Raw genomic sequence first — 23,776 nt, 5'->3', positions numbered from 1 at the left:
GAACCGTGATCTCCCATCATCAGGCTGGGTCCTGCAGACTGCAGACTGCCCTTCCACGCCAGTGGTGCCTGCTAACAGGCGACAGTGAGCAGATGCAACACAGCTTTCTTTGCTGCAAGGAAATAACATCAACCAAACAAACCCGCCAAAATCTTGGCACTCGACAACTGAAGCTTTGCTGCTCAGGACCTTGGGATGCAGAAACCTGGATCCCCAAGCACAGCAGGCAATAGGGATGTGGTGGTCATGGGAAGGGTACTGTGACACCGCTGTCCTAAGCCCCCATGGTGAAAGTGTGGAGGTGTACACACACACACACAGGAACATGTGCACTCACACACCCCCACATGCATGCCAGGGGATACACGTACATGCACAGACACAAGCAAACAGCCATACATATGCAGGTGCACACACACATGTGCATACATGCACTCACACACAGAGGTACACACATGGACACAATACTCCAAGGGCACACAGATGCAGACGTACATGGGCACAGACTTCGAGACACACATATGCATAGGGACAGACCTATGCACACACACATGCATGTATATACCCCAGGTGAGAGGCTGTGGCTCACTTTGTGGACAACCTTTGAAGGAATGGTAGCAAGGTTATCATCAGGACAGTGACTGTAAATGCAAGGACGCTTGTCTTGTTCAGCTACATGCAAGCAGTGAAACTGATTCTTTATTATGGTGGTACATTACAAAGCCACTGACAATTTCTACAAAGGTTTTATAGCTGGCCTGTGAGCATTTTTATCTGACAGGCAGTTGAATAACAACAGATTTTGAAAAAATCCTTTGATATTTACCAGAAATGAAAGTTTTATTTTCCGATTTTTTTTTTTTTTTGGTTGCATCCCTTTAAAAAATTCATGTCATTTGCAATGAGTATTCTGCAAGAATACAATGTTTAAATATTTTCAGCATCTCTTCCTTTCGATCAAAAAAAGGAAAAAATGTAAATTCAACTGACTTGCAGGTGTTTTTTATCCATCTGACTCTGCATCCTCTTTCAAATTTTCCACATTACATGCCTCAGGGAAGGTCCTTCTTTAGACAATGGCCAGCAGTAGAGACTAGGGTTATTTTTGTTTTATCTGTTTTCAAGTGAAAGCATAAATAATAGAAGTGCAGAAAAATTACAAACTCTTTGTTTTCTTTCTCAAAACTGTAGTTCTACTGAGGAAGGTGTGATTAAGATAAGAAACTAATGCATATAACTTTCATGCCTTCAGAGGCATTATCATTTGCTTTTGATACACAATAGGCTGAATGTGCCATGATAATCCCATGACATTAGTTAGCAGTTCTTACGCAATTCAACAGTTGTTGTATAGAAAGTAGAAATTAACTGTTAGCATACTGCATAAAACCATCACTTGTGTTTGAAAAATCTGTCCTTGGTTGATGTATAAAAAGATGCATGCTGCAGGTAATTTAATCCTCCACTACACTTTTTTCTGTATCTAATTGAAAACGTCTCTGGAATTTCACTGTTTCTTGTTCCGATGTAACTGGAACCTCAGAAACAAGCTTCTGGTTGTGTTTGTATCTTGGGAGGAAAAGATAAAAAAAAAAGCTGAGATAATTTAAAATAGTTATAATGTTACTGTTTAAAGCAGAATTAGAAGAATACAGGGATAGGTAGATTAGGAACATGTATCTTAAAGCACTCACTTCTGTGTAATTTCAGTACATATATTCGTTTCCCTGTTTCACACTGTTGAAGAGTCAAGATGCTTAAATCATCAAAATAAGTCATTGAATGATAAGTAACACTCTTTCTGAATGAGCAATGTTTAAAGAAATTACAGAATACTAAAGACTTGCTGTTATCCCTGTGAAATTATCCATTTCTCTTTTCTAGTAGGATGGTCTATGCTACAGAAGGAGAAGGAGAAACTGGGAAAATTTCTCTGGTTTGAAAATAATGATAACGAAGAGTCTGGACAGAAAACTGCTTTTGGAGGAGAAATCAGAAAGAATAAATAAATAAATAAATAAATAAATAAATAAAGGAACTCAAAACTCAACAGAAAATTCTGAACCTTATATTGTCTTTTAGCCGATCAGTAAGACTAGTCTAGGCATCTACTAGGCATCAGTAATAGTAGTACAACTGTTTCATACCAGTTGGTTAACAGTCTGAATGTGAGAATCATGTGTGTAAAATCTAACAAATTAGGGAGATTTCCCTTGTCTACACATTTTATATGTATCAAAAAATATTAATTGCTGMAGATGTCTACACTGTTTATATATATATGAAATGTGTGTGTGTGTATATATATATATAAAATGTATATATATGTATACACAGAGGAAGAAGAAAAAATGTGTGTGTTCCTTGTGAAGTATAAAAAAAAATGCTTAAGTGATTTAAAGGGGAGAGGCAAAATTTAGCACTCTAATAGACACAGAGCACCTGCAAAGATGAAACTTTGATGTTGGAAAGCCTTGGAGCCAAAATACTTTTGAAGTATTTTGTTAATATTGACTATCAGAATGGAACATAGAGCAGGTAAAATGTATCAGTCTTTTAAAACAAATGATTGAAAACTCACAGTAATTTATTATCTAACAAATGTTTTGAAGGGAGTTCTTTTGAATATACAATAGTTTTCCCAGTGAGTTGTATTTCTGTCAACTTTGGTACAAAGGTTCAAAGAATGTGCAAGAAAAAGATGCARTCCTTTAAATTCTATTCTCCCCTTTTGCACAAAAGCTATAAACATTCTCAAGGCAGATTCATGCATGCCTAAAGAAGATGGGAATAGGTTCAAAAATGTGTTAAGTTATGATGCCATGCAATACATTCTTCAGATACTTCCAATTTACCTACTGGTATTATCAGTACATCTGTTCTTAAATAGAACGCTTCTAGAGAGGTAAACTTATCACCTAGTAAGGAAATTATGACCTCAAATACTGTTCCTTTTCAATCAATTACATATTTGCTTGTCCTGATAACACACTCCCAACATTGCTTCATAGTGTTCCAGTAGAATATGAACTACTGAGACTTTTTTTTTAAATTTAAAAATAGTAGCAAAAAAGATATCATGTTGTTTTTCATTGAGAAAAAAAGAGTGAAAAGGGCATGATATTTGCTATTTCTTTAGTAGCTTCCTTTTTCTTTTCAGTTGAGTCCTTACCTCTCCTTTCTACACAAGAAAATCAGACGTGCCAGGACCACAAGACCAACAGCTCCAAATATACAGCCAAGCAGAATTACTTGCTTGACATCTACAAAAGAAGAAAGCAACCACAATAAAACAGTAAGGCACTGATACGTTTCTCATATGAATTAGTTTCAACGTAGTCACGTGAGAGTTTTTTAATTTGTGTATGTAGCACTTATATTTTACTACTCTCTGTATTTTAGGAGCAAAGAGGTAAAGAGTAGGAAGTCACATAATTTCTAATCATTTGAGGGTTAGGACAAGTGTCTGTGAAAGTTGTTCTAAAACAGGAGATAGGATGGTTAGTGGTCAATTTCATGAACTTCAAGGCTAATTTAGAATTCTACCCCAACAACTGACAATCTGTTTGATTGCTTTAAAAATTGCCCTTATATTTGCTTCAAGTAATTTCGGATGACTAAATAAGGATATGCTTATGTTACTATTCTAAAATGACTTATCAAGGACATGAATTTGTTTTGCTGTTCAAGTGAAACTTGCTTTACATTATATGACAGGGAATTTCCTAAAAATACTATGCAAATAGTAGTCTTTTGTCACTGAGACACTGTGGTAGCTTAAGGTGAACTAGGTTAAAGGTTCTGTCCTATTTGTGAACCTGTTAATAGCACTATGTGCATGTATCAGAGAATATGTAGTCTGTCTGGAGACAGAGGACCAGTGTGGTGTATCTGAGCTCTAATATATTTTTTCCTGCTTCTTCATTGATGTGTCATGTCTGTAGGAAGAATTACTCTAGCTACTGCCTAGTACACAGTGATAACAGTGATGTAATTCACACTTCTGTAACCCTTAAATAGGTAACTTGCTTACACTGGAGCTTGAGGAAAGAAGTGTGATAGATAAACAAGCATTAATTCTTCATCCTGTAACTTCTGTTTCAGGCAAAATAACTTATGTTTGATTCAAACACCACCGTGCAGACAGGTCTGWATGTATCCATCAAGCAATAAGAACTTTGCATTGGTCTTGGTAGCTTGGTCCAGTGGTGAATTGTCTGTATTGTGAAAACATTGTATTTTGCTATTGTGAAAACTTGGTATTCTACTTTTAATCTCAAGGAATCTATCTTAATTGTTACATGCTTTGCACTCATTCCCCTGGAAACCATAGATAAATCAAATTTTTTGAGTAAATCCACCTGGTATTTCGTTTCTTAAATAAAAGGCAGTGCTAATGATATCTCTGCCAACTTTCAAAAAAAAAAATGGTATTTACATAGAACCTAACCCTGAAAAATCAGACTTTGAAGTGATGAAAGGATGGCAAAGCTATGAAAGCAAAGTGTGTTTAACAATGCCAAATMATTGTCTATCATATTTGTATATTATTGAGTTTTACATTTTCTTAGTTGTATTTTACTTCTGATTCTCCTTGTTGATTTTGTGGACAGTTTCTTACTCTCCTGCTATGCAAATGTTCTGTGAAGAAAGGTTGCTGTGGGAGTGGCAAGCCTTGCAGCAGAATTGTAATTAGAAGCATAGCAAAGTAATTATTAGCAGTGGATTTCCATGGAAACTTTAATTCAAGRAAAAAAAACTCAAAAGCAAAAATATGCAGGCCTAAAAGTGAAATGTATGTTTGAAATTTCAAGTACAAAAATACAGCTTGCAAAAGAGCTGGTGTTTATTTTCTTGCTTCTGCTTCCATTCCTATACAATTTTCAAAATTCTTATACTTTCAGTTAGGTTTTCTAGCTTTTGAAAAATAGAAGCATGTAGCAACTAAAAGATCTGGGTGATTTGCTATAAAAAGAGATTGAATTCGATGTGCTGAAAAATTGCAGCAAATGCAATAGCACCGGAAACAAGCACTCTGGGAAGATCAGAATGCTACAAGACTGGGCCCTATGTTCTTAATGAAGGAAGCCAGAGGCTAAAAAAAAAAAAAAAAGGAAAAAGAAAAAGAAAAAAGAAAGAAAAAAAAGATGTGTTTTAATAGTTCATGCTGGAAGTAAATGTGACCACTAATTATAGTGGCTAGGCCAGCGGTCACCCATTCAGGCGCTCCAGAAATATGAAAGCGCTCTTCATTAATTTTTGCTATCATTTTTCTTATGTGAAGAAGGCCCTCTGCCACAGAGCTTGGTAAAATGGATGTTGGTGAAACAGCAGCATATTGTCATATGGAGAGGAGAAAAGTGAGGAAAACTGACCCCTCCAGCAGCAGGTCTATGAAATGTTCTCTGTAATTATATTGAATTAAAATAAGGATAAGACAGGATTTCAACTGGATTTCAACTCTGCTAGATAGCAGGCTAAAATGTATTTAGCAAAAAGCAAGTACTGGATATGAACATGGTAGAATTACTAGACCATTAAACTCAAGCATGAGGATTTTTTTTCTGTTTTGACAGTTTTCTGTGGAGAAGCTTGGATATTTCAATAAAGCAAATTTCTCATATGGAGACTGATTTCCAGAAGTATATTTTCTGATGTCAAAGGAGGAATAAGAATGTACAGGAATGCTGTTACCAGAACACTGCAGTTAAAAAATGCAGTAAGAGAAAACCTTATATGCAATTTATATTTTATATTGTCTTGATCATGATATCCTGCTGATATTCTGATATCTGCTGCTATGGGCAGCCTTGTTACTCCTCTGCATTTTCAGGAAGTTTCCAGCTTCCTGAAAAACATACGAATTTTGGCTACTACAAATAAGCTACAACCCCAAATTTCAAATATTAAGAAAGGTCTTTGTTAAAATCAAATTAAAATCTTTCATGCTTTCTTTGCTATCTTTCAGGAAAGCACTGGAAACTTTTTTTTGTTTGCTTATCCATAAAGCTGTGACACTTCATCATTCTGAATGCAGCTGATTTCTGAGTATCTTCCAATTCTTACCCTTTGATCTTTCAGGGCTGGCTTTTTGCCCCCTTCTCTCGAGTGTAAATGTTAACATCCAGTTTGCTTATTGAGACTAACTGGCTCATATCCAGTAGGCAAGCGGTTGATGGCAGCAATGGAAAAATGTTCTAAGTTTTCAATTTGGCAACGTGTTTCACCACTGATTGTTTTCAAGCTCTGGCCTTACTTAGTGACGATTTTATTCTCAGACTTTTGACGAAGGATCTGTCTGTTACTGTTGTGAACAAATGATAGTAAATTATCTGGTAGAGCTTCTGAATCTCACCTTTTCCATAGTTAATAAAGTACACTGTAAGTATCTTTGGCCTATCATGTTAAATAAAAATGTAAGAATGCCTCTAGATGAGGCGTTGGCTCAGCTGAGACTGCTGAGATTGGCTTCCATGAATGCAGTATGTTGCATATTGATTACTACAATAGTTGGTCTAAGATAACACTCCAGAAACCATACACTTATCTGTTCAAAAGTAAGCAATATTGTTTGCTTTGTACTTGTTCTGTGCAAACGTTCAATAATTATTCTTCATGCTGAAGTCCAGTCTACAGCCCAAACTACCTTGCGGTTCATCTTGCCAAAACCACCATCCAAATGTGTGGAATGGTGTGCCAAATAACTTACTAGCAGGCACAGGCCTGCAAAGGCTGATGAAGTGTGTCTGCTGACTAAGAACTCATCGCCAATGTGTTCTGCATTTTCCACATTTCTTTGGGAGATCCTCAGAACGGAGAATTTGCTGTCGAGGCTTCCTTGCTGAACAGTTTCAGAACAATTTAGCCAGCACCAAAAAACGTCTCCACGCGCCAAGAAGCTCTACCTCACCCTGCTGCTTTGAAACATCGCCACCTTGTGGGCACTTACGTTAGCTATGGCCTATGAGTAAAACAGCTTTATTTTCATTACAAGTTGCCTGTTAGAAAATAATTTGTGGTTTCGCATAAACCATAGAGTTAGTGTAACTGTTATTAAATACAAAAATTCCAGGATAATTAATAATCTACATCAGTGATACAAGAGTGGCTTTTTTTTTATAATGATTAGTATTACCTCATTCCCAATAATTTTGCTGCTATAGAATAATACATTGGATGTTCAAATAGCATAGCACTTCAGGACTCAAAAAATCCAGTGGTGTTCAGCAAGTGCAGGGTTACTAGGGGGAAGGATGGAGAGAGGTACAGGTGCTATGTCTGCTCCCTGCCCCCTGTTATCACAGACTGTTGAGTAACGAGTGTGTCTTGAATTATGCATTTTAGAATGTATGGCCTCATAAGCCATCCTTCAGATGGGTCAGAACAGATCTGTCCAGTTTCAAAGAATCATAGGATCACAGAATCGTGAAGGTTGGAAGGGACCTTTAGACATCACCTAGTCCAATGCCCCTGCACATGGAGGGTTACCTAGAGCATGCTATACAGGATTGCGTCCAAGAAGGTTAAAACTAAATTAAAACTATATTAGGCATGACAGAGCAAGGAATAACAATAAGTGTTTGGGGACTTTGCATAATTTATTCTTGAAAAAGAACTCTGGTTGTGTGGACACTTGAGGTTTAAATACTTCATAGTTAGCTATGTGTATGTATATGTAGACATGTCTATTCAGAAAAACAATGACAGAACATTCAGGTTATAGGAGAAAAGCACACAAAAATAATACTATAAATAAGGATTGCTTTTCTGTCCTTTGTATCTGTGTAAGAATTATTAGTGAAGCACTACATTTTCCGACTTTTCTACAAATGAGCTTGAAATTTGTTTTAAATCATCTATTAAAGAAGCATATCCACTAGCTCATTTTGGTCAAATCAAGAAAAAGAGATACATTATGCCCTGAGCACTCCATTTTCTATTGCTGATAACTGGAGTGCTGATGAGTTTAACTTTAAAAAGTGCTAGAAATTTTAGAGTAGAAAGATGAAGTACTATTCTTTTTTGGAGCTCAAGGGTCTCACATTCAACTCTTCTACTTCTCAAGTAAAAGAAGTAGCTTTTCTCAAACGGCATTACAATATTGCTTTGTTTCTGTGGGTGATTTATGCTGATATTTGTAACATTTGAAAAGACACAGACCTGTTCTCAGGATGCAGCTGGGTGTTGCCCCGGACCAGACTCCTGTTGCTTCACAGATTCTTTGCTTTGATCCAGTGAGCTCATAGCCTTGATTGCAGATGAAATGGATGGCTGAACCTGACAGATAGTTCGTTCCTTCCTTTCTTCCATTGGCTGGATGATCCAGCCAGCCACAAGAGATCACTAATAAAAGAGAAATATTTGGTTAAAGTATTTTGCATTTGGGTTAACAAATCCACATTGTATTGGAGGTATTCCAGCTGAAGTTTGAGGTTGGTGGATCTAAATGCCTCGATTACCTGGGTCAAGACATGACTTTAGACACAGTACTTGTGGTTATGTTGACCGATAGAAATCTCAGACCCTCAAAACTTCGCAGACATGTCTTGTTTAGGTTCTCTTCAATATTTCAGGTTTCCTGAATCCTGAAACTACTATTGTTTGAAAGTGCTAAAATCTCGGTCCTTTGTGTATCAGTCACTCCACGTACAAGATAAGCCTGGAACCTGGAAGGTAGGTTGCTAAATTACCTCTAGCAGTAAGAGCTACCATCATATCATAAATGGACAAGGGAACTGTAGGTAAGATGAAGAGAATCTGCAGCACGCTTCATAATTAACTGATTTTTATTCATTTTGATTTTATTTCTGAGGAGGGCAGATGAAAGCACAGGAAATAAAGCTGAGGTTTCTACTCATGACAAGGGAGTAAGAGTTCAGATGATACAAGAAAATGTATTCTGTGTTTGTAATCACTGCAGAGTTTTCCTGGTAAAATGATGCTGGTGCTCCAGCATCCTGGTACTCCTGGTACTCCTGCTAAGAGTGTTTAACAGCACGTGCAATAATAGTAATGAAACCTGCTGTTAATAGTCTCAACTACTTAGATTCCTGTAGAACTGTAGTGGTGGCTGTTTTGTTTAATGTAATCTCACCTGATTTTAGGCTTTCTACTAGCCACTTGTGATTCTGATGAGACAGTTTTGTTGAATTTCCTACTTGAAGACTTCTGGTTGTCAGGACATCGAATTTGCAGAACGGGTCAGAATCACAGAGCAAGACCATGTCTTTCATCAAAGGATCAGCAGAGTCTTCATAAGGAAAGAACACTGGCAGAAAAGAGGAGTTGTGCTTTTCCACAAAAAAGAAATTGTTCAATAAGAACTCTGTGTCATACGTAAAAAGGGAAGTTCCATTTTCAACAGCCCCTTGAGAGACAGAAAGAGAGAGATTCATGTGTAACTTTGTCTAGAGATCTATACATATTCTGATCATAATTCACCTGCTTACTTATGTAAACATAGCTAGAGCTGGAAAAGAGATGGGAAGCCATACTTAGTACATCTTCATAGAATTCAAGATTTTTTTAAAATCTTTTGACTAGTACCATCTCAGTCAAGCACTAATGCAGTGTTTGGCTAATCTAGTATTTGATCATTTTTTTTAAATTAGATCCAAATAATTGCACAGCTATGATTTTACATTAAGATRTTTTTTAAGGCCTGCTGGCAAAATGGTGACAAAAATTACCTCAGACAGAGCTAGCTAAACCAAATGGTGCAAGCAACACAAATCCAGATCCTATTTGTCCATGCTTTATCATTTCTGGTGTAGTCCCACTCTTTCCATTTGCTGTGCTACATAGGAAATTTGCTGAATTAGTAGTAGTGAGACTTTTCAGTATGATCTCAATCTCAGAGTATGAAAGTGCTTGATACAGTGAGCGGCTGGTGGAACGTATTTTGCAACATATTTCTGGCTCATCTGCTTACCTTATGTTAGGAAGAATGCAGACATTTTAACTCAGCAGGCTAGATGTAGTAGCCTACTCATTTTCATTAAATTAAAGCAAACAGATACTCTTTTACTTTTTTTTTTTTAAAAAAGGACAATTATTAAATTGTCGCTTAATAGTTGATTATTAAAATTAACAGCATAATACTTAATGGAAACATTGCTAATATCCTTGAAAAAGATAGCTGACCCTGGGAACAGCTGTACTTTTGTGACACTTCAGTTTTGTGAACCTGCATCCACCTGGGCACAGTAGATGGAATCCTGAAATTTAAGATGTCATATATGGATGTTAACTGTCGATGAAGCAAAGAGCAGGAGGTTGCCTCTTGATTCTGTCTTCATACATTTTGGTTAGATATTTCATCCACTTTTATAAAGAAGGTCACACTTCTCTTCCTCCCTTTTCTCTTCCCTATACAAGATGCTTAGCATAGATGTGATTTGTTAGTCCACAGATCATAAACAGTTTTGAATTTGAAAACAAAATGAAATTACAGGTCAAAGAAAATACTTACAGTCAGCTCCAAACTCAAACAACTGCTGGGGAGTAGCTTGAACAGATAGGGTTGTTTTATTCTTGAAGGTATATTCATCTTCTATATTACCATTCATTATCCCAAAAAGACCCTGTGTGTGATTCATAAACTTTTCTGGGAGCAGAACTGTCAGTGTTAGAAATCCTCCACTTCCTCTTATTTCTACTCCGGCCCCCGAAGAGAACATCACTGTGACAGTTTGAGCAACTGTAGAATGGAGAAAAAGACCTGTAACAATGAGATGAAGAGGAGAAAATAAGACAATCAGTAGTAAACAGTTTTCTGTGTTACCTGTTTTAACCATTTTTTCTTAAAACATTTCCTCTTTTCCTTTCTGGGCTACATTCTGAAAAGCTTTTAAAGGGAGGCTGCACCTTCACACCATCAGTTTTGGGATGAGAATACTGGAAAACCTGGCAGTAGACCATCTCTTTGTAGATATTGTGTAGAAATTTCCAGGTACAACTATGATTTTTAAAGTAGTGATGATGAGAATCAGGGAAGTCACAGGATATGATATGCTCTCCTGGACTTTGACTCCCCACTATACCTCTGCATAAGGACATAGTCACAGTGCAGTTCTTGACAACATGCTTAAACCATGGCTGGGGAGATAAGGGGATTAACTCCCTGTAGCTSTAGTGGCCACACTCCTGCCCACAGTGTAGCAATCAAGTGTACAAATAGTATAGCTACAATAGATTTCAAAAGCCAGAGGAATCCATGCTACTATACAGGCTACTATAAAGACAGGGCTAGCAAAGCAGATTGGATACATAAGCATTCCCACCCATACTCTTCCCTCAATTTGATTTCTTTCACTGAGACCCATGTCAGCTCTGCAATCCGACTAATTCTGCCTTGACTTACTGTCTCTATTCATCAACTGGAAGCAATTGAACTCAAAACTGAGTTCAGAATAAAATACCGTTAGCTGGGGTATTGCTACTCCTTTATTTCATTCRTTATGTAATTTTCAGAGTGACTGCTGCCTGTTTTTAAAACGTACAGTGAAAAGAGCGTTGAAACATATACATCTAGGGATATTACATGGACTACACAGGAATGGAAGGCGTGCCTGGAACAAAAGCACAGTAATTAATAGCTTTCAAGGCTGATATTTGTATCTGACCTTTTAAGTCCATCCAACTTTGCTCGGAGAAGTTGACCACCATTTGATTCAATAGGACTTCCATATTCAAATCCTCTGAGTAGCGTACCTCAATCACATCAGAGTTGTTCTCCTGCATGGCCACTGCAGACAAGCCTGTCACCAGAGCTTCTGATCCTTCCAAAGAAAAAAATCCCCCCCCCCCCAAATATATAGCATCATATAAGGTAAATATGGAAAGTCATAACCATAAGGAAAAATAAATATGATTATTTCTATTTGAAGGAATTGTTAAGGATGTAAATCACATAAAACCTCACAATTTAATTCTCCTACCAATATAATGTAGGGAAAGTGGAATGTTAAATACTCAGAATGTCTGGAAATACTAAATTCTTCAACCCAGTGGCGGTGGCATGGTTTAGAATGGTTTATCTCCTATGTGTATGGCCTAGGAAAACTCATCATCTCACATAAAGCATGCCAAATAGAGGAAACTGAGAGAACAAAACAGCAGACCGGATTAGGGATGAACAAGAACTAAGCAACTGATCTCAGAGTATAATACAGTGCCAATATGATAAACTCGAGACTGGACTGCTCATTCACTACTATCACTGCTCCCACAGACATAACAAAATGTATCAAGAGCTTAATATTTCCCTGTTAACTCATTCAGTGTGATACTCAATATGAGGATGCTATTACATGAATTTCTAATCTATCCTAACAATTTTATCAGAAAAATCAAATTATTAAATGGCATCCCAGACACCAACTAGAATATTGTTTCTTGAAAACAGGCTCTTCTGTTATTCTCCATGGGCACTAGATATGGGAAAAACATAAATTAAAGTATCTGTGTCTTTTCAGGTTGTAATGAATTAATTTAAGCTTGTAATGTAAACATTCAACTGTTTTATACTCAATTTCTCCCCTCATTTTCAAGTGTGTTTATATGATTTACTCCATCTTACAGGATGGTTTGCAATTGGCCTAGTCATATGATGAAGGTCGCAAATGCCTGTAGGTTTTATGCCCAAGGCTTTGTTCTACAAATAAGCCAAAAAATAAAAACAAACAAACAAAACAAAACAAAACAACAGGACAACCAAGCTCAATTGAACAAAGGTAATCCCCTCAGCCATCTTTACGTCAGACATTCAGCATTTTTCTACTAGTTTGATGTATTCAGAGAGAATTTTTCCCCATTCAGAAAATCCTTACAGATGGGGATGACAGTGGAGAGAAATGAGAGATGTTGTCATGAGTTCTCAAAGGCAACATATATCCTTAAACTTCCATTATTCAAACCCAACAAAACTAACAAATGACCTTTGATCAGAAAGTTATTTTTTTCCCTGAACATCCTGACTGCCTTTGGATTAGCTTAAAAACACTGATCTTTCACAACTGGCCAAATTGCCTGAAAAAAAAAAAAACAAACGTTTTTTTAAAAACCTTTAGCAATTTCAGTAATAAAAAGGGTACTGGCATGCTCTTTCCATCTTTGCAAGATAATGCTTTTTGTAACTGAAGCTCAGGGAAAAAAAAATCTGTTTCCATTTATTTTCTTATTCCTCCTTTTTTTTGCTGTTACATACTTCTGAAGGTACTTCTGGACTTTAGTATCCAAAGGCTTATCTTTCTTGCTGTGCATATATATATCAGCTGGTCCAAAAAGAGATGTCTGACCCTACATCTTTTAATTTGATCATCGTTTCTCAGAGGTTCTCTTTCCTCCATATCACACAGGAATTACCCATATTATGCTGCCTCTTTTTACATTATGCAACATAAGAAACATTCTATTAATATATAACTTCTGCTAAAGGTCAGTAACCACTCTCTATGAAACTATTATTTGTTATTTAATTCCACAACTGGAATTAAGTATGTGGTCTCATATGTGACTCTCTCATCTTATCTTTGATGGATTTGCCCAAGATACCTAAGAGTCCTGTAATTACACAAGAACAATCTTGTAAAGATTGAAATTTGTTCTTAACTAGTACTTTGCATTCCTGACTTTCATTTTGAATTCTGCAATGTATCTGGGACTCGTCTGCTTACTGTGGTAAATCTCCTTTTGGAGATTTCCAAAGTTTGAATTATAATCAGTTCTCTTGACCACTGCTTTTCTGGGTTTTTATTTTCTGTCTTGAGTTAATAAATACAGAGTTAAACAGATAACACTAGCCCTACTCAACATACCTATGAGGAAATTTGTGCTTCACAACTATGTTTTTAAACATGATGCAAGTAACTCAGCACATTTTTGGCCAGTTATCTCACAATGAATATCTATACTGACTACACAGAAAGGAAAAATGCATATTGTAAATATAAATTCATGTTGTCACTGATAAAAACTTCATTCTGAGACTTTCTTTCTGAGAATGGAAGAAGGGCTGTGTTAAAGCCCAGAGAGAGATAGTAGCATAGCTTGCTAACTGGCTAAGGAGGGGAAAAAAAGGAAAAGATAGGAGGAATTCTAGGAAGAGTAAATCAAGTAGACTCATATGCTATTATCTGACAGTACTGCTTCCTCTCTTACCGACTTACCATTGGGAAAGTTTGCCTGCTGGGTCCTCCCTTGCACTCTTAAGAATGTCAGATCAGACTCTACAAATGTGTATTCCCCATGGCCTTTGAAGGTAAAGTTCAGACCATCAAATGTGACAAAGTGTGGGTCACCAAAAGCAGATGCTGTTTTAAAGAGTGGAAAGAGAAATTGTAACAACTGAAAAAAGCAGCTCATTATACTTCTTAGTTTCATCAGAAAACAAACAAATGAAAAACAACAAAACCCAAATAAATCTCTGTCGTGATCCAAAGAACAGCACTTAGAGAAAGAATAAAATGCAAGGGGGACAAGGGGAAGGCTGGCTTGTAAATGTGACATGTACAAGCTTGACAACACACCTTGGATAGGTGGCCATGGAAACAGTTCAAAATGTCATTTCACTTACTGTTGTCTTAATCCATCAACATTCAGGACAAAAATTTCAAAGGCTGTCACGTGTAGCAGTGCGGGTAGGCAGTCTATTAGAATGCTCACCCACAAGCCAGATGCCTGATTCCCATGAAATGCATGGGAAGACAAGGGTTTGGAGGCAGAACTGTTCCAAAAGCAGCTCACCAGGGTGCTTTCAAAGGTTGGAAGGAGCCAGAGAAGCTGGGTGGGAGAGGGASAGAGAGAGGGACTCATCTCGACAGAACAGAGAGAGAGGCCAGTAATCCTCAGCCATAAAACCTCTCCAAATTCAGCAGATATCTTTGATTTTCCTAGCTTGAGTAACAAGAGGGAAGAAGGTCCTTTTCCTTCACCTCCCAGCTGAAAAAAACTGCTGAAATTGTGCCATCTTACCTGGGATATGAACCACAACATGCTTAAAGAAATCCATATGACATGTGAACCCCAGAGTATTTGTTAAGTATTTGAGAATGACTGCGTTTCTCAATCTTGCCAGAGGGACAGCCCCCTCCATAAATGATACCCATTACGCCAGGGTCATTTTCCCCACAGTAGTTGGTGCATTCACTTGGAATTTGCAGGCTAAAATGCAAGTCCCCCTTATAATTAATTATATCAAACACTTACTATATAAATCCCAGTAATGAAGGCTTGCCCCTGAGCTGTAGGTTCAAGATACTCTTTCACATCAGGCAAAGGAGATATTTAAGCCCAAAATTTCTTGTTCCAGGAAAGCTCTCTACGTACCGGGACAGATCACTTTTTTAAGGTGTTCTTCCACTGTGTCTATTTTAGATATGCTCTGGGAGGTTTTAAAGATCTTTGTAGAAGGACTGGTGGAGTTACTTTCTTAGAGGTTTAGGCTTACATAAGGTTAACGAATATTCTGCTGGCTGTGTAGTCACATAGGCAGTTTGGTGTATACTTCCCAGAAGAAAGCCAAGCATCTTTAGGGTTTTGTGTGAATTGTATGATAAATTTTGTCATACTGAATGCTGTATGTAATAGCATAATTACCTCTGGGATATTGTGAAACCACATGCTTCACATTCCTTGTCAACTTTTGCTTAAATCTTTGCTTGAGAGGCATATTTTAGACTTTCTTTCATGTAAAGGAGCTGTCAGAGCCCTGAGTACACTAACTTGAAATGCATGCTCATTCCACTGGCCTGTGAGTCTGTCTAAGCTCAGGCTTTGGCATTCAGTTTCTGCCTGAGCTATGCCAGAGGTATACCAACCTTTCTTGTTACACTCAGCTCCCTGCTCCCCAGCCCTTAGAGAGAAGCTGATGCTTGCTGTTTCCTGACAGAGACTTTCAACAGAGGAATCATCAAAGACATGACTATTCACTATTGTTAGTTCTGGGAGAGTCTCAAAGGAGCTATGAAGAACCAAAAAAAAAAAAAAAAAAAAAAAGCTGGTAAGATGGAGGACACTAAGGGGAATAAAAAAGAGAAAAAAAATCAAACAAGAAAGAAACAAGGATCAGTTCACCTTTAAAGGAGAGGCAGGTGAGGCCAGCAAAGCTAACGCACCAATCCTAGCTCATGACATCATGTCATGTCATGTCATGTCATGTCATGTCATGTCATGTCATGTCATACTAGATCTCTTGGCTCTCTCCAGTCTTCTCCCTTTTGCCTGAAATCAATCACTGCCTCCTTGCTATTTTCTTCTTTAAGGGAGGACACAATCCTGTTGGAGGTACCTGGACCTTACCAGTTCAGACGGTGAAACGTGGTAGCAATAGAAGTACGGCAAGACCCAAAGATTGCTTCCTAAAAGCAAGCGGAAGGAGGAGTAGAGGCACTAGCAAATGTCAAGACTTCCATATTGGATGAATGGCATTTCTCAGCATGATAGCTTTTACTAGCTATTGTGAAACTGTCATTAGGTATCCCTAAGTTCTTTCTGAGAAAGTGCCCACAGACAAGAAGACAACATGGAGATTACCAAACTCCAGCTTTTTAAGGGGTTAATGAGATAATAGTTGAAAATCTTGCAGGAGATTCAAAAAAATACACAGTTTCTGACACTGACAGATCAGCCAAAGTCTTCCATGGAATTTTTCCAGTGGACATTGTAGTCTCAGCATTGTCAGCTGAGAATACATAGCATACTTGTATAAAATAGCTGTACTCCACAATAGAATTCTGAAACCCTTACCAGCTCGAGGTGGGCGATACTTCCTACAGTCACTGGAGGGCCGATGTTTCATGTAGAACTGACAATTATCAGACCACAGGCAGCAGTAATAGAAGCTGATGACATCATAAAGCCAATGGGAAAATCCAGGTATTCGGGGAGGTTTCATGAAAGGTGGTGAACCCCAGTCATGGCCTCGATCAGGTGTGCTGCCTCCTGTGGAGTCTTGCGTGAGGATCTGGGTCCCTGTAGCATCATAGCAACACTGCTGCCCTGCTGCATACTGGGGACTGAGTGAGAAATGCAGTGTCACCATTCATCTCTGTGACATCCATTTGTGTTTGGAGTTTGCCTACTATTTTTTTTTTAATGGACATTGTTAAATGTTTTAATTAACATACTTAAATGATGTCTGGAAATTACACTTCTCAATCAGATTTCTTTCCGTTCTTGCAAGATAGTCTATGAAGGAGTGGAACAGAAGGGGCTATAACCAAGGCAATAAGGAATTTCTGTAGGCCTTAAAACTATGGAAACATTGCACTGTTTAATACTATTCTAATAGGAAGAATGCAAAGACTAACCTGTTGAACTAAAGCAAGTCAATAAAAGAAAGACTTAATTAGGTCTAATCGAATCTCATTTAGGCATTTGTGCTTCTTTAGGTATATAGAGATTTAGCATAGGACAATTAGCTTTTTAGTAATTCTAAAGTCTTAACATCTTCCCAGCAATGAGGGCTGAGTGAATAAGGGGTGAATAGCAGTTGCTGTGTGCCTGAGAATTGAGGGTGCAGAAACCTTTGTGACTTCTCTGGTAATACTATTATCTCAAATGGAACAAATAATTCAAAAAATCAGTTAAAACAAAATCTCTTTACCTGGCTTGAATGGCCCTCACACAATGCACAGCCCCAGGGTGGTAAGTACACACACTCCCCTTTTCAATGTCACAGCCATAATCAGTCTGAAAAAGATTAATGCTCACATTCAATAGAGTTCTTCTTTCACCTGTCTGATTTTCTTTTTTTTTTTTTTTTGTTTTGTTTTTTTAATGTCTTCTTTCCTCCTCACTGTCTCTGAGGTACGTCTGATATTTGCTTCATATTTTGACCTGCATGCTGTCAGCAAATTATGGCATACCAGGCACAAAGACTGCTTCTTTTGTTATGGAAATGTGCTAGGATATTGACTATAGTCATAGATTGTCAACTTGTGGGACACTGAAGAAATCATCCTTTCTCCCTGCTCCACAGAGCTCATTTTGCCCTCCTTGAGTGTTTTTCAGTCATCTGTTCAATCACTGTCTTAATTTGCTCTTTGAAGATGGTTGCAGCTGGATGTCCTATGTGCACATTTTTATTCCTACTGCCCAAATATGTTCTATTTGCCTCTATCATTTAACATGCTGTTTATGTTAAATGAGTATATGTTAATATGTAAATGATTATGTTAAATGATTATGTTTATAATTGTATTTGCATATATGAAATTTTAGAGGGAAAAGCGTATGTGGGTAGTGGGAAGTACAACAGTCCCTAAACCTTTACTTGGAACCATAATATATCAGTGTTCTATTTACTGACTTACATGGAACCTGCCAGTGTCTGCCCTTGCCTGGGCCAAGGTGCAAGGGCAATCTATAATTTCTTCAAGGAAGTTTGGAAGCTTCTCCTCCTTTCTGTCCCACTCTAGGCATTTAGCAGTTGCCCATGCACTTGAGTCATTTCTGAAGTCTTCCCCAAGATGCCAGGCCAGTGCATGCTCTGAGCTCCAGACTGATGGAACATTCCTGGGAAAGGGAGAAGAGAAGAAGAAAAAAGGAGAAAAAAGCAAGACAAAAAGTTTATCAGATGGCTGATGAAGCATTATTTTGAAGTAATTCAGTGTCTTAATCACTAACTATAAGGAATTTACAATCTGAAAACTTTCTTCAACTACAAAGGTCACATTTTTCTGCAAAGTCACAGCACTGGATTTTTTTTTTAATTTAAAAGATATCATGATACATGTAGCAAGTATGGAATAATCAGACATACCTTTTAGCATTTGCGCTTCTAGCCTACACCAATCTTTCTAAAGACAACTTTTCTTCTCACACCTTTACATATCATGGTTTTATTTAGGCCAGAACAAATAAAACCATGTGCCCAAGTAATATCAACCTCAGTGGCAGTAAGCGGCAAGAAGCCACCGTTCCAAGACAACTCTGTTTTTCACCCATGAAAAATATCATATACGAAACATTTCAACTGCAGTAAAAAATCCTTCAGAAAAAGTAATGGTCATCCTCCTACATTTAGCATCTCCAAACTGATAAGATAAACAGGTCTGATAGATTAGCAATATGATCAAACACTGAAGAAGTGAAATTAACATATTTGCAGGGACTACACCATCTATACCAGGAACTGTAGACTTTCAAAGAAGTACGTATAAAATTTGTAGACCTGCAAATACTTGCATACAAAACCAAAGAAAGCAAAACACAAAGGAGGACCTGTGGTTACCACAAAGAACGATCCTGCAACTCAGGTCTATATCACAGTTTTAACAAAATATGTTAGCATGTCCTAATGTGCTGAGAAAAAAGCAAAATATATCATATTAAGTAATCAAATCACTATCTCAGAGGACTAAGCAGTGCAAATGAAACCAATATGGCACAAGAGAAAAAAAAAAAAGGCTTGTAAAGTTCTACTTGCCAAGATTGACACAGAAGGAAGAAGTCTAAGCTGCAGCAGAGCTTTTCAAACATATAGTTTTAATTTGGCTATGTTTGCAGGAATGATCATGATGTCATTTCAAATCAACAAGAAGCAGACTATTATAAAAATGCAGATACAAGCTAATTTTTCCAGTAATTCAAAGAAAACAGATCACTGTTGTTAACAAAATAAAAAAAAAAATCATAAACCGGTGGCACTAATCCTGAGACATATTACTCTTACTAGAAAGAAGAAACTCAGGAAAACATGCCTAGAGCAGCCAATGCACTCTGGTATCTCCCATTAGCTATCTTCATGCAGATGCATGTTTTTCCTTAAATACGGTCTATGCCCCAAATTTAAGTGACATAGTTTTCGAACAGCATATGCTATTTTTTTCCTTACAAAATAGAGCTTGAGCCATGGTTTTAAACATCAAAGAAGATGGCAGCTTTAATACAAGAAGCAATAATAAGGTATCTGTGATACATAAATGTCATGAAGCACTTGCCTCTGCCCATCAGAATAGCTGCTGGGTGTAATTCTCAGAATTCCAAAGTCCATAGTACTGTAATTTCCTTTGCCAGGTACAGGTGTGAAAGAAAATGTGCCAGTATTAGGTGCTTCTCTTGCCAAAGTATAGAGATATTTCCATATGGCTAGCCAGTTGTCTGAGTAAGTCTCACCTGTCACATAAAGGAAGAAAATGCTTTTGGATGCTGAAAGTCACTTACATCAAGTCAATTGTCTGTCTCCAACCATAAGGAAATGAAGAGGAAAAAAATATTACATGAGCTATTTATATTTACATACATTTTCCTTGAGCTTCAATGAAAAATGCACAGAGCTCTGCACAAAAGTTACACAAAATGATGACTGCTTATGCTCACATATAGGTAAAATGCCACTTTACCTGTTTCCTCATATCCCCAGACTTCTATATTGATATGCGTTGCTGGAAGCATCTGATGTTTCCAGGTGAGGGATAAGTTTCCGTCAGTGTTGGGGGTGCCATAATATTGCCATTTTGTTGCATTAATCAGCACAGATTTTTCTCCATCTGAAACTTTGCTATGATGCACTGCATTACAAAACAGAAGAACTAATGACATTTTTACTTTGCATGGCTCTAAAAAAGTGTCATGATAGCACAAGATTTAGTATTATTTCTCCTGTGTATTTTTCCTAGTAGTTGCATGATGTAACAACAGTAAAATGAAGCTGAGAGAATGTGTAATTTGAATAGTGTGTGTAATCCTTAGATTTCAACATCAGAATGCAGTTATTTTCTGATAGAAGTAGCTACTAAAAGGGCACTGCTTTAGTCAATGTTACTTTTAAACAGGATTTTTTRTGATTTAATGCTATTGGTGCTAAATAGCTGCAGAACTAGATTGTCATGAAAGCTCATCTCTCAAAACAAAAATAACCATGAGGGGAGCAAGAATGACTTTTCTGAGGTCAAAGAGCCTTTTTAGGAATAAGAGAAGTGATTAGAAGAGAAGGTTTACCTAATGTGTCCATAGAGCAAGTATACAAAAACAAGAGGGATATTGTAAATTTAATTAACCTGATAACCAGGTTCCAGAGTACGGAAATGTCAGCCCATCATCTGCAGAAACTTCAAAGGGGACAAAACCAGTCTCATATAGCAATGGTGAGATGCAATGGGCTTTTCCATCCTTAGCAACATAGCCACTGGTTTCAATTTTCTGCTTGAACCTGTTAACATTGAAAACATTTTTCAGTGTGCTACTGAAAGAAAAAAACATTCTGCATGTTTCAGTTGTATCATTCTTGTGCTGTGTGTAGATCATTTGAAGCCCCATGGTGATTTTGCCTGTAGCAGTAAACATCATCTTGAAAAGCTCATATATACTTTGGCTTGTGCTGCGGCAGGGTGAACAAACACACACCCAGCTGTAAACATTAGATTTGCTGTTTAATTACTGGGGGAAAGGAGTGTGATAAATTAGTAACAAACAACAAAAGAGAGCAGTAAGACAAAAATGATGGTAATATTATAGGATTACAGGGTCCTTAACAATTACAGTGATATATAGGTATCACAGGTAGATCAGGTAGATTTTGTTTTGCTAGTGAAGTCTATTAATGCAATGAAGGTCATTGAACAACCAAAGATTAACTCGTTACATCTAATTTAACCATCTGCTTGTAATCAGGATTCTTGTCCATTGTTCTAAAGAATATTCTAAAGAATAATCCTACCTAGATGAATAAATGTACGGTGACTATATTGCTACTCCATGTGCTGTAGGAAGTTTGAAGCCTGTTGGCGGAAGTTTCTTTTGGCTATGATAAAGTAACTGTGTATGTAATCCACACTACAAAGACAGTTATATTTTAGAGAATCAATTACTATGTTTTCCAAAAGTTCATGGTAAAAAGAGTTTTTCTGATGTAGGACTACAATAATTTCAAGTGCTGCTATCCAGATAGCAAAGGTTCAAAAATCTTACCGAGAGTCCTTGGTGGAAAAAAGACGAGGATWTTAGCACCAGAAAAAAATGCAGTATATCTTACATATCGTGTGCATAAGGTTCATGGAAGGACATATACTTAGGATCAAAGACTGACTTACAGGCAAAAATACAGTGACTTTCCTGGATTTTTTTCTTCTTGCTGGAGTTCTATTTGAGAAATTAATGCTTCTTTTTCAAAAAATGGCATGCTAAAAAATATTAACAACTCTGAAAAGTCCTGAAACAAATTCCCTTTAGAAAAGTCACTACTGTGGTATGTAAAAGGAAAGACTAACAGGGAAACAATTCTATCACAGAATCACATGGAATCACATAATGGTTAAGGCTGGAAGGGACCTCTAGAGATCATCTAGTCCAACCTCCCCGCTCAAGCAGGGACACCTAGAGCACATGGCACAGGGTGGCATCCAGGTGGATTTTGAAAACCTCCAGAGAAGGAGACTCCAAAACCTCCCTGGGCAGCCTGTTCCAGGACTCTGTCACCCTCACAGTGAAGATGTTCTTCCTCACATGCAGATGGAACTGCAGTTTATTTCAGCTTATATCCATTGCCCTTTGTCCTATCACTGGCCCCCTCTAAGAGGAATTTGGCCTCTTCCTCCCTACATTCTCCCCTCAAGTATTTGTACATGTTGATAAGATCCCCTCTCAACCTTCTCTTCTCCAAGGAAAACAGGCCCAGCTCACTCAACCTTTCCTCGTATGATAGATGCTCCAGTCCCTTTATCATCTTTGTTGCTCTCCACTGGACCCTCTCTAAAAACTCCACATCCTTCTTGTCCTGGGGAGCCCATACATGCCCACAGTACTCTAGCTGCAACCTCACCAGAGCTGAGCAGAGCTCCAGAGATCCCTTGATTTGCAGGTAACATTCTCCTGATGCATCCTCCTCCCAGGAGCCCACTGGCTTCCCTGGACCCGAGGGCTCTGCTGCCTCATGGTTAACTTGTCAACTAGGACTCCCAGGTCCCTCTCTGTGGAGCTGCTCTCCAGCAGGTCAACCTCTGATCTGTGCTGGTACCTGGGGTTATTCCTGCCCAGGTGCAGGACCCTGCACTTGTCCTTGTTGAACCTCAGGAAGTTCTTCTCTGCTCAACTCTCCAACCTGTCCAGGTCTAGGTCCCTCTGAATGGCTCTGAATGGTAATGTAGAAAGACTCAAACCAAAATAAATGCTCCTGTGTAGAAATGCATAAAAGATGTATTCTTGAGCTTGAAGATTAGCAGTCTTTGCATATCTGAAGAGTCATAAGATTTCTGACAACTTTTATAAAATACACTTTCATTCCTGCACTTACAAATCTTTTTTGTGGTACTGCTGGAAATTCTCAGTGAGATTGCCTTTGTTGACATAGGAATATTAAAACATGACTCACCTGCATTTCAGCCTAGAAGAGGTATTAAAAACTGTATTCTCAATCTCAAAGTCTTTGCCTCCCATTAGGGATCCTGAGTAGGGAGAAATGTGAAGGCAAAATTCTTTATAATCAGGACAGCAAGTCCTCAGGGACTGGCATGTCACCTGGCAAGAGCAGGTGCTGAGCAGCTCCCCACATTGATGTGAGCAAGAGCCTGGAGTTCCTTATAGAAAAAAAAAAAAAAGAAAGGAAAAAAAAAAAAAAAAGGAAGTAGACATTTTAGGAATATTACTAAGCTCCTCTAGATGGTTTCTATAACAGAAAAAAAAAGTCTGAAGGACTACTGTAAATAAGTGTAATGTTTATGAAGTGACTCTGTTTTGAACAGAGACATACTTATTTACCTCCTGACTGATACATAATGACACAACTCCTTTTTTTTTTTTTTTTTTTTACATCTTTTTTTACATCTAATAGGAGGAG

The 23,776-nt window shown here is 37.7% G+C and overlaps 1 protein-coding gene across 1 annotated transcript; it reads right to left on the bottom strand.

Moving 5' to 3' along the window:
• Positions 1-1,454: 1,454 nt before the first annotated feature.
• Positions 1,455-23,516, bottom strand: SUSD2 (sushi domain containing 2; the record flags this gene model as incomplete). Its single annotated transcript, XM_026036677.1, has 14 exons — positions 1,455-1,569; positions 3,173-3,263; positions 8,161-8,343; positions 9,095-9,367; positions 10,472-10,720; positions 11,625-11,780; positions 14,169-14,312; positions 16,747-17,015; positions 17,606-17,691; positions 18,315-18,516; positions 19,944-20,118; positions 20,346-20,513; positions 21,003-21,154; positions 23,312-23,516. Coding segments are annotated over 14 exons (2,468 nt in total), but the record flags the coding sequence as incomplete, so codon positions are not given.
• Between the last annotated feature and the right edge of the window lie 260 nt (positions 23,517-23,776).

The sequence above is a fragment of the Nothoprocta perdicaria genome, unplaced genomic scaffold, assembly GCF_003342845.1.
Source record: "Nothoprocta perdicaria isolate Ctin4 unplaced genomic scaffold, notPer1 scaffold_185, whole genome shotgun sequence".
NCBI lineage: Eukaryota > Metazoa > Chordata > Aves > Tinamiformes > Tinamidae > Nothoprocta > Nothoprocta perdicaria.
This window is presented reverse-complemented; position numbering and strand designations above follow the sequence as displayed.